The sequence below is a fragment of the Arvicola amphibius genome, chromosome 7 (assembly GCF_903992535.2).
Source record: "Arvicola amphibius chromosome 7, mArvAmp1.2, whole genome shotgun sequence".
Taxonomy (NCBI): Eukaryota; Metazoa; Chordata; class Mammalia; order Rodentia; family Cricetidae; genus Arvicola; species Arvicola amphibius.
In genome coordinates this window covers 47,767,332-47,783,959 of record NC_052053.1, presented here as the reverse complement: position 1 = coordinate 47,783,959, position 16,628 = coordinate 47,767,332, and the positions used below count along the sequence as shown (strand labels likewise).

The 16,628-nt window shown below is 52.8% G+C and overlaps 1 protein-coding gene across 2 annotated transcripts; it reads right to left on the bottom strand.

Moving 5' to 3' along the window:
* Positions 1-263: 263 nt before the first annotated feature.
* Positions 264-11,750, bottom strand: Cercam (cerebral endothelial cell adhesion molecule). 2 transcript variants are annotated; one of them, XM_038337258.1, is made up of 13 exons: positions 11,538-11,750; positions 10,086-10,196; positions 9,845-9,962; positions 8,710-8,844; positions 8,408-8,612; positions 6,326-6,445; positions 5,968-6,044; positions 5,787-5,893; positions 4,043-4,175; positions 2,218-2,345; positions 1,845-2,048; positions 985-1,237; positions 264-761 (listed from the first exon to the last, which is right to left on the bottom strand). In XM_038337258.1, the coding sequence occupies exons 1-12, from the start codon at positions 11,723-11,725 to the stop codon at positions 985-987; spliced, it is 1,779 nt and encodes a 592-aa protein (XP_038193186.1). In that variant the 5' UTR covers positions 11,726-11,750; the 3' UTR covers positions 264-761. The 2 variants fall into 2 exon arrangements, with proteins under 2 accessions (XP_038193186.1, XP_038193187.1); XM_038337259.1 differs by lacking the exon at positions 264-761 and having other exon boundaries at positions 1,141-1,237; positions 2,030-2,048.
* Between the last annotated feature and the right edge of the window lie 4,878 nt (positions 11,751-16,628).

Here is a 16,628-nt window from a genome sequence, read left to right as displayed (position 1 = left end):
GAGCAAAAATCCAAAAGGCAGGAGTGGGGGTGACCTCTGGCTGGACCTTGACCGGGCCCAAGCTGATGAGCAAAGGCTGAGGGTGCCGTGAGTGCCCATTCTGCTCAGAAGTTATACCTCCACCTACCGAAGGGGACATGGACGCCCAGCCAGGAAGCAAGCATCTGCCAACTTGAGCATTCTTCCTGTGCCCTCGCTCTCTGTCCCTAACTCAGGGGTCTCCTGCCTGGGCCTGGTGAGATGCAGAGAGGCTCAGCTATTAGTGAAGTATAAAGTGCCAATGCAGGGGACTTTTATTGAAGGCCTACTGTGTGCCAGGCACCAGGTGTGCCTCCTGCCTTCCTGCACTTTCTGCCAGCCAGGGAGAAGGGTGCTCGTGAGCCCCAGATGTGAAGCCAGGGACGGGGCTGAAGTGGAGGTAGATGGAGGCAAGGTAGCTCCAGCAGCTGAGTCCTTAGAGAGGGCAGGAGGCAGGATTCTAGGGTCTGGCCAGCTTGAAGCCGGAAGGCTGGGGCCTCCCTTGTTCCTGAGCCCACTGGGCTCCAAATCTGCATCTGCGTGTGGAATCAAGAGTCTGAGTCTTGTCTTCTCGTTCTGACGTTCAGGGAATGGACTATCTCAGAGCAGCTCTCCCAACCCGGGAGGGCTCCAGAGGTGGAAGGATGGCGGAGCCCAAGAGAACAGTCAGGCTTCTGCCGAGACTCTCCTCTCTGTTCTTGTTGCTCCTTTGGAGTGCCAACTCGGACCTCGTCGGCTAGAGGCTGAGGGGGCAAGAAGGGAGCAAGGGAAAGTCAGACAGAGACACCGACAGCTGTGGAGAGAGGCAGACAGACAGACAAACACAAGACAGATGGAGACAAAGCTAGAGAAATCAAGAGGAAGAGCTCAAGAGATGGGGGTGGAGCAGGAGGAGGGAAGAGAAGCAGGGAGCTAAGGTGTAAAGAAAGGGACCACGGACTGGTCCTCTTCCAGGCCCAGCCTCACCTAGAGCTCATCCCTGGGGTGAGGATGGAGGCTATAGCCACTGCTGCCAGCCAGGTGCAGGTGGGAGCCTCGAAGAGTCTTTTGAGAGCCAGTCCAGCTAATGAGGCGGCCACTGTCATCATCCCAGGGAGAAGATGTCTCTGTGTCACTGAGCCACTCAGCATCTCCCGCATAGTGGGTGGGGGAGGCAAGCAGAGGCCTGGCTGAGAAGGCTTGGAGGTCCCGAGGCCAGAAGTATGCCTTGTACTGGTCACTGTGGGTGAGAGAAGAAAGCTTAGGTGGACTGAAGCAACTTCCCTCCTAGACCCTGTGATGCTCATCCAGAGCGGGGCCTTGGCTGTCTGCTCTACCTCTGCCCTGCCCCATTAGTTCTCACGGCTACTCGAAAAGTGGCGCTTTTACTACCCCATGATGAGGGCACTGAGGCTCAGTACTGAGTCATATGATTGAAAACCACATGCACAGGGGCTGGAGAGATGGCTCAGCCTGTAGGAGTGTTCACTGCTTGTTCAGGGCTCCAGCATTCACATCAAGTGGCTCTCGACTGCCTATAAGCCCAGCTGTAGGGGGATCTGCGCCCTCTTCTGGCCTCCTTAGACATCTGCGCTCATATACACATACCCACACACAGATGCACATAATTCAAAATTAAAAATAAATCTAAAAATAGAACCCACGTGAGAATAGACAACACAGTGTTGACATCTAGCTGGGCCTGGTACCTGGGCAGCTATTGAGTGGGTTCACCAGGGCCACATGGGTGAACCCTGACCATCTCCCTCTCTCCAGCTGCCTAGTGAGGGTTTTCTGGAGTGGGCCCCTGGCTAGAATGACCCTGCCCTGCCCCACCCAGCTCTCACTTTGGGTGTTGATCAAACATGATGGGCAGGAACTCATCCACAGGCAGCATGCGTTGCAGAGGCTGGGATGCTAACAGTTTGCGAGCGCCTGCCAGGCTCAAGGTGTACGCTAGTGTCCAGTAGGAGTACCCAGCCACCACCAGACCCGGCAGACCCTCCACGGCCACCTCCTCCTCAGGATTCACCTGCTTCCGGCCAAGGTAGCTGCAAAGGACACCGAGGGTGACAGGGTCACTATAGAGCCTGGGTTATCCTGGCCCCCCACAGGTATGCTAAGGCCGGGCTATGCGGGAAGTGCTAGCTAGGATCCCAGCAGAAGCAGACCCCAGAGGCATATTCTCTCCAACTGGCCCCTGAGAGGCAGTCTGCATACATCAGGTCCCATGAAAGCTTCCGAGTCACCACGTCCTCCATCAGCCGTTCCAGCCGCCTCCGGAAATTGTCCTCAAAGCGGACGTCGTCCTCAAACACCACAACCCTGGCCAGGCCCCGAACAACCACCTATGGGACACATGACAGGGGAGAAAACTCTGCAGATCTGAGCTGCCCTGTTCCTACCTGCCTGGACCCAGGCCAGCACATCCTTCTTGGCTAAGTGCCACATACCAAGCCCTGGCTGTATCATGTAGCTACCCCAAAGCCTGCTGGGGCTCCCACTGCCTGGGGACTGAAATCCATCTTGCTCTGACATTCAAGACCCTTGAGTTCCCACATCCTAGTGTAGCTGACAGGAAATTCATGGTGACAGTCATGACTTTGGCTACATTTACTGAAAACTACGCTCTCCCAGGAGCCTGTGCCATTGCTCAGCCTCGGAGAAGCACAGGTGCATGCATGCTCTGACTGTCACCTGAAGCTGGGGTGGGTAGGGAGTGTAAGAGATTCCAGCCCCTAAAATCACCAAGCAAATCTACTTTTTGTAAGTATGGAAAATGTGGAAAGAATGTGAAATCATCTGGGTAGAAAGCCAACTGAGTCATCCTTTCAATTTGCTCACAGATGGCAAACAGAAACAAGACCACACATTCCCCGGCCACGGAAGAAGAGAAAAACAAGGTTTATACACACTGCCTCCTGGAGGGGACACCCTCGGGGACCCAGCGCCCTCCAGTTCTCAACACTGCTGTCCCAGCCGGAGACTGAAGCCTAGCATGTACCTGAGTGTATCTGCCTGGAAGGCTCTTCTCCCTGCCTTCCCTGGCCCCAAGGCAAGGCAGATTGACCACTACCTGCACTGCTTCCACAGAGTGCAGCCTTGAGCCTCTCCTGATTCCTGAGACCCAGGTTGTTTCCTTCCTTTTATGTGCGTTCGTGCTTACATTTGGAGACCACGGTCAATGTCGGGATGTCTTTCTCTATGGCATGACATTTTTTTTTAAAATTTAATTTATGTGCATGGCTGTGAAGGTGTCAGATCCCCTGGAACTAGAGGTACAGACAGTTGTGAGCTGCCATGTGGTTGCTGGGAATTGAACCTGGGTCCTCTGGAAGAGCAGTTAGTCCTCTTAACCCACTGAGCCATCTCTCCAGTCTCCCCCACACACCTCCTTTTTTAATTTTTGAGACAGGGTTTCTCTGTGTAGCCTTGGCTGTCCTAGAACTCACTCTGTAGACCAGGCTGGCCTCAAACTCACAGAGATCCACTGCCTCTGCCTCCCGGGGAACTGGGATTAAAGGTAGCACCCGCCATAATTTTTGAGGCAGGGTACTCCCAGAAGCTGGAGCTTTCTCTTTCATCTAGACTGATTTGCCAGGCAAACTCACAGGATCTGTCCCCCAGCACTAGGGTTACAGATGTGCCCCACTGTCCCCGGCTTTTGCGGGTACTGAGAGCTGTGTTCTGGTCCTCCTGTTTCCCCAGCAAGCAACTCTACCACTGAGCCATCTCCCCACCCACAGTGTCTCTCCCTTGTAGGAATGAGACAGACATGGCTTACTTGTCTCCTGTGTTACCAGAAAAGAGTCCCTTTTTAGGAAACAGCCAGTGTTCACCAGAGACAATAGAATGAATAAGGTCACCTCTCTCTGGGGTGCCAGGGAAGCGTTGACCACGAAGAAGGTCCAATGAGCCTTTTTTCTGGGTGCATTTGTTCACTCAGTGGCTCAACCACCTGTGTGCCTGACACGCAGCAGTGACTAAGACAGCCAGTCTCTCTGCTGTCCCTGAAGGGCATGTGCCAGAGGGCATGTATCCTCACCTCTTCCCAGATGGAGTAGTGGCTGAGGAAGCAGCCCACCTCACCCTTGGTTAATGTGCGGCCCGAGTAAGGGTCCTGGTAGCCAGGGAGCAGATCCACACCCAGGTGCTTAAGGATGCTGCTGTTGAGTGTCCTATGAGACACAAGCATAAGTGGGTGACATGTGCCAAGCAGAGCCTCCATCCAGAGGGGTCTCCCTATAGGTGTTGGAACCACACAGGAGCCTGCTTTAGGGGAGGATCCAGCTTTGTAACTCCGTGTGGCCTGAAGCTGTTATGGTCTGGATTTAGCCTCTAACCTAGAACTCTAACCTCCTTAAGGAAGCCTCAGGAGAATGGACTTTGGAATCTGTATAGGGGGAGGCATCCCAGGAGAGTGGACAACCTCCTGGGGGGCCTCCCCCTATACATATGAACAAAAAGGACCTGGGAGATTTCCTGCACCAAGGTCCAGTAAAGGACAGGCATTCCGCAGGGCAGTCAGTTATAATGGTGCAAGCCTGTAATCTAAGAGCTTGGGAGACAGAGGCAGGCAGATCCTTGTGGATCGGAGGCCAAGCCTGGTCTACACAGTGAGTTCCAGGCCAGTCAGAGCTGTGCGAGATCCTATATTAGAGGGAAGGAGGGGAGGAGAGAGGCGCATACACAGAGACAGAATAAAACAATTCCTGATGCACCTGTGCAAGTCCAGCTCTTGGGAGGTAGAAGCAGAAGGGTCAGGGATTTAATACCATCCTCATTTATACAATAAATTCAAGACAAAACTTAGTTACAAGACCCTATCTCAAAAAAACCAAGCCAAGGACCAGTGGGATGGTTCAATGGGACATAGTGTTTGACCTGAAATCCTGAGAATGTGAATTCAGTCCCCTGGTCCCACAGTGGAAGGAGAAGGGGACTCCCAAAACTCATCCTCTGACCTCCACAGGAATACCATGGCACGTGTGTGCCACTTAAAAAATTTCTAAATAGCCGGGCGGTGGTGGCGCACGCCTTTAATCCCAGCACTCGGGAGGCAGAGGCAGGCGGATCTCTGTGAGTTTGAGGCCAGCCTGGTCTACAAGAGCTAGTTCCAGGACAGGCTCTAAAAAAGCTGCAGAGAAACCCTGTCTCGAAAAACCAAAAAAAGAAAAAAGAAAAAAAAATTTTAAATAAACCTCAAAAGAATAATGGAGAATATGATCAAAACACGTTATTTATGTAAAATTGTGATATACATAAATGTTTTTTATACATGTGAACAAAAAGGACCTGGGGGTTTGAAGCAAACAGCAGCTGGCATATGGGCCATGTGACCTCTGGATCCCTGGGGAACACAGCTGCACTTCTTGCACACTCCACACTCCAGCCCCTCAGGGGCCTAACTTTAGCACAGAGAACATCCCTGAGACCAACCACTCGCCCCTTGGGGTACTTTCTAGGTGCTGGGTCCTGCCTAAGTGTCTCACTGGACCACAAGAGCCAAGCATGATGAGGTACATCTTTTGTAAGTGAGGCTGAGAGATGGGCCAGCTTGAGAGAGTTCATATAGCCAGTACGTTTGACAGGCCTCAACCCAGGCCCCGAGCCCTCTGCACTGCTTTCGGGTGGACTGTCCTGTCAGCCTGTGCTGGCACTCCTGAGACCCAGACCCTATGTGGCTACCTCCTGGATCTTTAGGATGTTCATGCAACTGATCTGTTTGTCCACTCCTAGGATCTCAGATGGGTTTTATGGTCCCTGAGACCCATCCGTGGGAGCCTCACCTGCCATCCACAGCATCTACTACCTGAGCAGAGATCTCCATCTCCCAGAGAGAGGTCAGCATCCGAGCCCGGCGCTGGGGTCTGCGGGCCAGGCTGATGACAAAGACCTAGAGGAAGCAGAGGTAAGTCTAGAGAGGGTAGCTCATTCACCCCACCCCAACCCGATAGACTGGAGACTTACTTCATCAAATCCCATCTTGTTGGGCTTCTTTGGGGGCCGAGACACATGAGCTGAGGCCAGCATAGGGGGTCCATCCACTGTAAAAGGAAACAACATCCCCGACCTCCAGGCATGAGTCCCTACTGGCTTCTGGTCACAGACACAGCCCCAGCTTCATTCCTGTCACTCCAGCAGAACACCTAACAGGATGGGCTCCCTGAGCTCCTACCCCACTCTACAGATCAGAAGACTGAGGTGCCGCAGGGAAAGGGACTCGCTCACTGTCATGACACGAGTTCAGAGCAAGGCAGGCACCCAGACATGCTTAAATCTACACCTAGACAGGAGCACTTTGGGAAGGAAGGGACCCTAGCCTCACCCAGTGCTTCCAGAATCAGATGGATAAAGTTGGTCCTCTCTTCCTCCAGCCCCTGGTGGGACTTCACTGCCACATTCATGTACCCGTAGCGATGGTCATTGCACACGTGCACCGAGACCCCTGCAGAAAGGCTCCCCTGAGTGTTGGAGTTGGGATGAATCTGTCAGGAGACACCGCCAGTGACCCAAATCTTTTTGTTTGTTTGTTTGCTTTTTGTTTTTGGAGACAGGGTTTCTCTGTGTAACAGTTCTGGCTCTCCTGAACCTAGTTCTGTAGACCAGGCTGGCCTCTAACTCACAGAGATCCACCTGCCTCTGCCTCCCGAGTACTGGGATTAAAGGCATGAGCCACCACCACCCGGCCCCAAGTCTTGTCTGGGACTCAGTTGTGCCACATTGGTGAGGGCACCAGGCCACATCTTCAGGAGTTTTTTGTCTTACTTGTTTACACACTGCAGACTTCTCCAACACCTCGGGGGCAAAACAATCAGTGCTCCTTCTGATTCACCAGCACCCTAAGGACACACTGCTTGCTCTGGGGCTTGATAGACACCTCTAACCCTCCCTGACCCCCAGTAAAGTTTCCCCAACACCAGACAGTCAGAGTCCTAGCTACAACTCAGCCTGGGTCTGAGTTCAAACCCCAGGGCTGCAGCCTTCTCAAGCATGGTGTCAAGCATCACTGCCTTAATCTTATCTTCAGCTCTTCCTTGGGATTGTTGGGGTATTTTTTTGGTAGGGGGAGGGCAGATGGAGACAGGGTCTCACTTTATGGCCTTAGCTGTCCTGGAACTCCTCACATAGCCTAGGATAACCTTGAACTCACGGAGATCTGGAGTGCTGGGGTCAAAGGCCTATGCCAGCATGCTACATTTCTTGGAACTGGATTTATCCCACACATACCTAAACACTTCCTAAGTACCTTTCCTCTTAAAAATAATTACAGGCCAAGTGGTGGTGCACACCTTTAACCCAGCACTTAGGAAGCAGAGGCAGGCAGTCCTCTGTGAGTTTGAGGATAGCCTGATCCACAGAGTGAGTTCCAGGACAGGCAGGGCTACACAGAGAAACCCTGTCTCAAAAAAACCAAATAACAACAACAATAACAATAATATGTAATAACTATTATTATTATTGTTGTTGTTATTATTATTATTATTTTAGGGTGAGGGAGAGATGGCTCAGCAGTGAAAAGCACTTGCTGCTCTTACAGAAGACCTTAGTTCAGTTCACAACTACCTTCAGATCCAGTCTAGGGTGTCAGATTCCCTCTTCTGGCCTCCCATGGCACACTGCACCCATGAGGTACACACGGGTACATACATACATGCAGATAGGCAAACTTTCATGCACATAGTATAAAAATAAATAATAATGCCAGGTATAATGGTGCACATCTTTAATCCCAGCTCTTGGGATGCAGAGGCAGGTGGATTTCTGAGTTCAAGGCCAGCCTGGTCTACAGAATGAGTTCCAGGACAGTCAGAGATACATAGTGAGCCCTTGTCTTGGAAAAAAACAAAACAAAAAAAACCCACAAATAACTAAATAAGTAAATAAATAAATAATAAATGATAAACCTTTGGAAAAAACAACTCTACTGAGCATGTGTGTGAGATGCTCAGAAGCTAAAGGTACTTGCTGTTTGCTTTATTACTGCCTGCCCAGACTTTGGATGCCAGCCCAAGAGTTTTCTTCCTTCCTGAGGTCTTCTCTGACTAAATCCACTCTGGCCTGAGCTGTCAGCACACGTATAATCAAGGCCTCCTTGTCAGTCATGACTGGATACTGGCTTGTGAAGTCCTCTGCCTGACTGGACAGCAGCCTGACTGTCACACACGTCACCAGTGGATGCTCCACAGATACCTGCCCAATGAAGCAGTAACTGAAACTACCCAGACGGGAACAGCCAGAGCCTGTCTCCTCCACTAGGCAAGAGACTAAGACAGGTTAGGACCCAAAGAACCAATAGGACTTGACAGGATAAAATGTGGGGTGGAAAATGGCATGCTAAGCAGGGGGACCCAGCAGGTGCAAAACCCCAGGGACCTCCAAGCAACGCTCAAGGAGGCCTGGTCCTCACCAGCAGCCTGGCAGGCATAGGCAAAGACAATGATGTCATCAAAAGGCCAAGTGTAGTTGGGATGAGGTGGGTAGAAGGCCAGCTGGGCTGTTTCCTCAGTCTTCAAGGACACCAGGAAAGTAGAGTGGACCATAGGGACCCGGAAGCATCCCTGACGCTGGCGGTTCTTGGTAGGAAAGTACTCAGCGGTGCGGCGATAGTAGCCCTGAAGAAGGCAGGTTTGGGGCTGAGGCCCAGGCCTGTCCTGGCCCAAAGGCCCGGAAGCCCCAGGCTCCGTGCTCTCGGAGTCCTCCCAGCCTCACCTGGGGCGTGATCCCACACCAGAAGTTGGAGTAATAGGTCTGAGAGTCCAGCATTGGGGCCACCACCGGCAACTGCCGCGCTGTGAGAAGCCGCAGAGTCTGGTTGTTGGTGAGAATGTTGTCTGTGTCTGTGAACTTTGGGGAAGGAAGATGTCACAGGAATCCTGTCTGAGCCTCAGGACCATAGAGCTTACTGAGTGGGAATTCCTTCAGAGTGGCTCGAGGCGCCTGTGCCCACAGATAGCTCTAACGGGGACCAGAGAGGTGGCTAGAGAGGTAAGGCACTTGCTGCCAAGCCTGACAACCTGATTTTGGCCTCAAACCCACATGGTAGAAGGAAGGAGCCAACTCTGAAAGCTGTCCCTGGTGTCCACATACCATAACGCAGGTGCATTTACACACATACACACAGGATACAAATAATTGGTGTGGAGAGACCTACCCAACACAGTCCATTTCTGACAAGAGGCTGAACTGAGACACTAGCTCGGAGTAGACCAGGTAAGCTCTGAGAATCTTATCTGAGATCTAGCCTAGAGGGGAGACCCACAGAACTGCTCTGAGGGAAAATGTCCTGGGTTCTTCCATCAACCACACAGTGGCTCACCACTGAGTGTAGCTCCATTTCTGGGGGGGGGTCTGATGCCCTCTTCTGGCCTCTCTGGGCACTGCATGCACAAACTGCACAGCCGTACATGCTGGCATAAAACAAAAATGAGCCCAGGGCAGTGGCAGCACATGCCTTTACTCCCAGCACTCAGGAGGCAGAGGCAGGCGGATCTTTGAGTCTGAGACCAGTTACAGAGTGAGTTCCAGGACAGCCAGAGCTACAAAGAAAAAAAAAAAAAACCTGTCTTGAAAAAGCAAGTAAATAAATAAATAAATCAAACAAAAAAAATATTTAAAAAAAATCTACTCTGTGCTCTAGTCCTGGGATTCAGGCTTGGTTTATACTCTAGACAAAAGCTCAGGAACCTAGCTAGGCACAGCACATAAACTAAGGTATGTCCAAGTATGAGCTTAAATGCAGGGTCTCTGCTCGTGATCCAGGCTGGTGGTTTGGTCATAACCAAGACTTCCGTCGGGGTTACCAGTACCTCCCGCTCCTACCTAATCCCAGGCCAGGCCTCCTCACCAGGATGTAGTCAGCTCCCCAGGCTCTGGCAAAGGTCAGGGCTTCCTGCTTCAGTTCCATCACAAACTGATGCCTTTCTCTGGTCCAGTGCTTGGGGCTCTGTTCATCTGGGTAGGGCCTGGGGGGGCAAAGAGGTGAGACGTTCTCCTCTGCAGGGGCAGTGGACAGCCTGTTCTGGGGACTGGCTGACACTGGTAACAGCTGCTTTATATCCTCTCCAGAACCCTTGCCCTCGAGTCACCTGGCCTCCTCCTCAGGCTTCCAGACCACAGCCGCGTAGTCACGGCCCACAGCAGCCAGCCACTCCCGCAGCATCTCTGTGGTGTTATCCACATTGTGATCTGTGGCGCACCTGTGAGCACAGGATAGGAAGACTGAGAGACCACGGCCACTGAAGGGCTGGAGTCCCGAGGTGCACTTGCCTTTGAAGTGCCCTGGGACACCCTCAAGTATGATCTTTCTTGAGAGCTACGGAGGAGAGGCATGCTGCAGTGGAGGGGCCGGAGATGCGCTGTGTGACCTCGGGCAAGTTCTTCCCCTCTCTGTGCTTCACATCCTCCCTTCTAACATTGTACTGGGATTGAACCTAGGGACTTGTACACAGCGAGAACCCCTGACCACTGAGCCACAGCCTCAGCCTGAGTGCACTGTGAAAGACGCACTTGACCTTGAGACTGCACCTGCTACGTCCCCTCATTGTCTTCTGTCTTCCTGGCAACACAAGCCAGGCCCTTTCCATTCCTGAGTCAGACAAAACAGTTTCTCTACCCTGAGTGGTGCTGGGGGCTATACCACGCTCTGAGCAACCCAGGAAAGTGCTGGAGGCCTGTGCTCTGTTACTGTGGAACACAGCTTTCCTTCTGTTGGGGAAGGGGCTAGCGAAACGGAGGTGGGATGCTTAGTCAAGAGCCCAGGTTTTAGGCGATACTGCCCCTTTAAGCCAGTTCCCCAGAAGTGAAGACTAACTACGTGTCAAGTCCTTCAAGGGTGGGAACTAACTCCCAAACTGTGGTGACTGTGGGCAGCCTCCCCGGGCCACAGCTCCACCCCAGCCCAACTTTGGTGTGCTGTGAGAAGCAGTTATCTCCAGCCTCAGCCTGGGCTCCTCCCTGTTTAGACTTTCAGACAGGCTGCTGTAGTCTCTGCGCCCGGCGGCCTATGGGACCACAGCCCTTGGTTGTTGGAACCCATCAGTCCCTCTACCTGGAGAGAGAGGCAGTGCCACTGGGGAGGGGACTCAGCCTGCTGCCCCTGCCCAGCATGCAGCCTGGAGCTGAGGGCTCCCTCCACCTGCTCTCTAGAAAACTCCAGTCTGACCGATCCTTGTTCCGAGGCTCCTGCTTGTTCTACTCTGAATCAAGCTGACCACAGGTCCCCACTGAGATGCAGCGTGAGCTCCAAGGACTGGGTCAGAAAGGACAGGCCTAACCTTAACCCAGGGTAAGCCCAGGATGAGTAAGAGGCCCAAAGGAGGGGTGGATGTCCTTGCGCCGACCCATGGCCTCAGAGGTCTGCCCTTGCCCCTCGACAGCTTAGGGACCCCCGCTGAAGGGCTTGAGGCCCTGCGGGCATGTCTGGGAGGGAGGAGCTTGCCCGGGAGGTGTCTGGGCGAGAGGAACGAGGCCTCCGGGTCAAAGGCTGTCCTGGATCCTGGGACTTGATGCCCAGATGTGCCCACCCATGGATCTCTCACCAGAGGGCCAGCCTGGCCCGGGGGTAGTCCAGGCGCTCCAATGCGCCCAGGTAGTGGGGCAGAGAGTGTTCGGCATTGCGGGCCAGGATAGCAAGGACCACAGTGGGCAGCGTTGGCTCGGTGACACCCGCAGCCTGGAGCCGGGGTCCAAGCAGAAACAGCAGAGGTAGGAGCGAGGCAATGCTCATGGCGGGACTGGGTGGCTGCGGAGGCCCCCGGGTCTCCCACCGCGGCAAGGAGGGGGCGGGACGGGCGGGGCATGGAGGCGGGGTCTTTGAGGGGCGTGGCCACAGCAGTGGGGCCCCTATGCCCCTGGCGGGCGCCTGCAAACTCCACTATACTCTTTTCAGTCTGGGCTCTAGATGTCCAGGGTCAGACACCTGTTCCAGACGCGTCCCCAGGGCTGCCCTCTCTGTGTGGACCTCAAAAGGCAACGACAAGCAAGGGAGGATCCGGGGACCTTGGTGGACCCGTCGCACCCTGGACGTTCATCTCACTCCTGGAATTCGGGCACCCCGGAATCCTGGCTCCCTGACCCTCAGCGGTGGACCCGCGAGGCTGCCGGCATCGCGGGGAGCCCCGACTTCCGACCCCTGCTCTGTCTGCGGCGCCCTCTGGCGGCCCCATGCGGGAACTCCACATACCCTCCAGATGACGCGATGGGCTGGAGAGCAAGCCCCGGCTTGGGGCGGGGACCGGGTGCCGCTGATCTGGGCGCATCCTCTCATCACCTTCCACGCTCCGGCCCTTAAAGTAAGCAAAGCCCACTCAGATTGAGTGTAGAACTTGGAGGGCACCACAGAACCCCTGATGGTGACCCAGCCCCACTCCAAAATAGGAGATATAGCCTCCTCTGGGATAGGGCGAGTCTTAGGACCCTGTCGAGGTGAAAGGGTCGGGGGTGGGGATAAGGACTCCAAAAGTTCCAGCTGGGTATCTGTCACCAGCTTTTCCCTGAGTCTCCCCATCCTCACAGGTAAAACCTGATTGATAACACCTAACATGAGGGTTTGCTAGGGGTCCTTGAGAAAGAATGCATTTGAGGATCTTCCCCCACCCCCGCCGGAGTCTGAGCCAGGTTGGAAGAGAGACCTCTATATTCACCTTCGCTCCACTAGCATGTCTGCTTCCCAGGGTTCCCCTTCCGCCTGTTCTGACATTAGGGAAGGGAAGGCGCACACGAGACTGGTGCACACTACCTATACTGACCGGACGGGAGGAGTAGGTTCAATAAAGAAAGGTTTACCTGGTGACGAACTGCATCCTGGGGGCTGAACCCTGGAGTCAGATCTCTAGCCTAGCTCTGGTCACCGCTTCCTGGTGGGCTATTTTCGGGCCAATGGTCCTGCAATGAGAAGGACCCCTGGAAACACCCTGGAGGGAAGCCAGAGTCCTCCTCCCTCTTGCTTGTCCGTCCCTGGCAGAGGCATTCCCAGCCCCAATGAGGATTCTTCCTAAAGCTGTCCCCATCCTACACATGTGGAGCCTCTGCCCATGTATTAGTGCAGGAGTGATGTGGTCAGATTGTGCCCCACACACACGCTCAAAGGTGAGATCTAGTCAACAGCACCATGGGACCAGGAAAAGAGGAGTGACTGCAGAGATGGCTCAGAGGTTAAGAGCACTCACTGTTCTTTGGTTGCCCTTCCAGAAGTCCTGAGTTCAATTTCCAGCAACCACTCAGTGGCTCACAACCACCTATAATGAGATCTGGTGCCCTCTTCTGATGCGCAGGCACATAATAAATAAATAGGTAGACAGACAGACAGATAGATCAAAAAAAAAAAGAGAGAGAGAGAGAGAGAGAGGCCAGGCAGTGGTGGGATGTACACCTTTAATCCCAGGACTCCGGAGGCAGAGACAGGTGGATCTCTGTGAGTTTGAGGCCAGCTTGGTCTACAGAGTGAGCTCCAGGACAGACTCCAAAGCTGCAGAGAAACCCTGTCTCAAAAAAGAAGAGGAGGAGGAAGAGGAAGAGGAGGAAGAGGAGGAGGAGGAAGAGGAGGAAGAGGGAAGGGCTGAGACTGGTGGGTCACACTTGCAATTCTAGCACTTAAGAGCCTGAGGCAGGAGGATGGCATCCTACAGTAAGACCTCATCTCAAAAATAACCAATAAAAAATGTGGCTGAAGAGATGGGGCAGGGCAGGGGTAAATGGCACACACCTTTAATCACAGCACTTGGAAGACAGAGGCAGGCAGGATGTCTGGACTACAGAGTGAGTTCCAGGACAGCCAGAATTGCTACACAGAGAAACCCTGTTTTGAAAAACAAACAAAACAAAACAGCATCAAAAGTGGGGTTGAAGAAATGACTCAGCAGTTAAAAGCATTGACTATTTTCGCAGAGAACCTGCATTCCCAGCACTCACACGGAGGCTCACAGCCATCTCTAACTCCAGCTCCAGGGGGTCTGACACCCTCTTCTCGCCTCTACCAGACACTCATATAGTGCATAAGCACACCAGCCAGCAAAATAGCCAAACACATAAACACATTTTTTTCTTTTTTTTTTCTTTTTTCTTTTTCTTTTTTTTTGTTTTCAAGACAGGGTTTCTGTGGCTGTCCTTGAACTTGCTCTATAGATCTCTGGCCTCAAACTCAGACATCTACCTTTCTCTGCTGGGATTAAAGACATGTGCCATCAATGCCTGGCTTTTCTTTCTTCCTTCCTTTCTTTCTTTCTTTCTTTCTTTCTTTCTTTCTTTCTTTCTTTCTTTCTTTCTTTTTCTCTCCCAAAAATAAAGAAGACCCGAGAGACATCCTCAAACTGCAAGGTGCTATCTGTGAGGAACAGGCCCTCACCAGACACCGGATCTTCTGGACCTTGTTCTTAGATCCCCACCACCACATCTCCAAAACTGTGAGCAAAAACCTCCTTGAGCTAGGCACCATGGCGCATACTTGCATCTTAGAGCTGGGTAGCTAGAGCAGGAGGCAGCCAGAGCAGGAGGATCCTGGGTTCACAGGCATCCTGCAGCTACATAGCAAGACCAGCTTGGGTCAGGCATGGTGTCCCGTGTTGATAATCCTGACACGCAGGCTAGAGATCCTCCTGAACCCCCCCAGATCTGGGCTACATACATGTGCCCCTGTGCCCAATTTTTACCTGAGTTCTGGAATGGTCAGGCAGGCGCTTTACCAACGGAGTCACTGTTGTGTTTCTTTCTGGCTTGTGTCTACCGCGGAGTCGGAGGAAGAACACCCCACCCCTAAGTCCTCTGTGTTTTGTTTTCCTGAGACAAGCCTGAGTTTCAGGATTATAGACACGGGACACCATGCCTGACCCAAGCTGGTCTTGCTATGTAGTTGCAGGAGGCCTTCAAACTCAGGATCCTCCTGTGTCTGGCTGCCCAAGGCACTGTAGCGTTCATGTGCACAGGTACACACAAATCTGCACATGCACACACACAAATTAAAAATAATAGCTATGTATGCCTCTAATTCCAGCACCCGGGAGGCAGAGGCGGGCAGAACTCTGTGAGTTTGAGGCTAGCCTGGTCTACAGAGGGAGTTCCCAGGACAGTCAGAGTTACACAGAGAAACCCTATCTCAAACAAACAAACAAAAGGCAGAAAGAAATCAAGGAAGGCACAAATACATACCTATATCTTTTACACAGAGAAATAGGCAAATATATTGAAAGAAAAGAAGGGAGGAAGTAAAAGAAGGAGGAGGAAAGAAGGAAGGCCCCTGGGGAAAGTAAACAAATAAAAACCACATTTCTCCTGCTCACCAGTAACCTAGGCTATATTTTGTCATAATGGCCCAAAGGGACTCAGGAGGGAGCTTGTGGAGCGTCCCAGGCCTAGAGTCTTGTCTTCTCTAGCACTCTGACCGTTCCAGCTGCTTCCTCCTTCCTTGCCCTCCCCAGTCCTCCAGCCCTCCAGCCGGTCACTTCTATTCCCCACAACTTTACAATCACTCCCGCTTAGAAAAGTTCTAGAGCCCAGCAAAGTCCCCATCTCCACCCTCATCCAGGCCCCGCCCAGCCCTGCAACCCTGTGTTCCGGTGCCCCGCCTCTGTCTTCCCTCCCCTGCTCTATCAAATGCAAATGCCCTTGACTCCGACCCTGACCACGGAGCCCCAACCCATGTTCTGTGGCCCCAGAGTTTCCCCTCCTTTCCCCCAAGCCAGCTTCTGTTGTCTTTTAGAGTTAAAGAGGTTCCCCTCCTCCCAACACAAGTCCCAACCTCTTTACCATCCTTTCCTGTACCCACAACCTCTTCTCCAATCTTCCTTCCAAATTCCAAATGACTTTAACCTCTCCCAACTTAAAGTAAGAACACAGCAAGATGTCCATGAGGCCTCTGCAGCAGCCCTGTGTCTCTCCCTGAAGAATGGAAAGAATCTTTCTATTCACTACTTGACCCACATCAAGTCTCTCCTAGCATGACCAGCATTCTCCAGCCACTTCCCCAAGCACACTCTTCCTCCTCCAAAGGAGCTGGTCCAAGAGGGTCAGCAGCTGTCCAGCAGCTGGCAGCGAGAGCCACACCCTCTTACTGGACCCCAACCCTCCTGCTCCCCACTTATATTCAAACTCCATCTTCCCAAAATAGAACTCCAGTCTTCTGCCAAACCTAATATCTCTGCCTCTCTAGGGAAGGGTACCTCTGTGTGCCTAGTCCCTGGAAGCGTCTCTGTTCCTGGCTGGCTGTGTCTCCTGTACATGGCCACCTTCCTTCTGCAGCTCATTGGCACCACTCACCCGGATACTACACCTCTCAACACCACCACGACCAGGCTTTCTCTCTGGAACTGATCCTGCCCAAAGCCCTCTCTAAAATGCCTGCTGGTGTGACAGTGGCTACCTATCACCCCAGCCCTTGGGAGGCGAGAGCAGAGAGCTCTTCAAGGCCAGCCTGCGCTACAATAAATGTAAGAAAGTGAAGCGAAATCTGTCTCAAAACAAACACACAAACAACGGCGCAAGCCTAGAGCTCCACCTTGACCAGCTCCAGAATCTTGTTTTGCTCACGGTTCTGGAAGCTAGAAAGTCCAACATGGTGTCAGATGGCTGGGGCTGCTGAGACAGCTCAGTGGGCAAAGGGGCTGCTCGCCACCAAGCATCACAACCTAAGTTTGATC

Excerpts from the sequence above, each read along its gene's own strand:
- Cercam (XM_038337258.1), bottom strand. The coding sequence starts at position 11,725 with ATGAGCATTGCCTCGCTCCTACCTCTGCTGTTTCTGCTTGGACCCCGG. Across the intron at positions 8,845-9,844 it reads GGGGAGCTGACTACATCCTG|TTCACAGACACAGACAACAT; the intron begins GTGAGGAGGCCT and ends CCTTCCCCAAAG. Across the intron at positions 1,238-1,844 it reads ATGTTTGATCAACACCCAAA|TGACCAGTACAAGGCATACT; the intron begins GTGAGAGCTGGG and ends TCTCACCCACAG.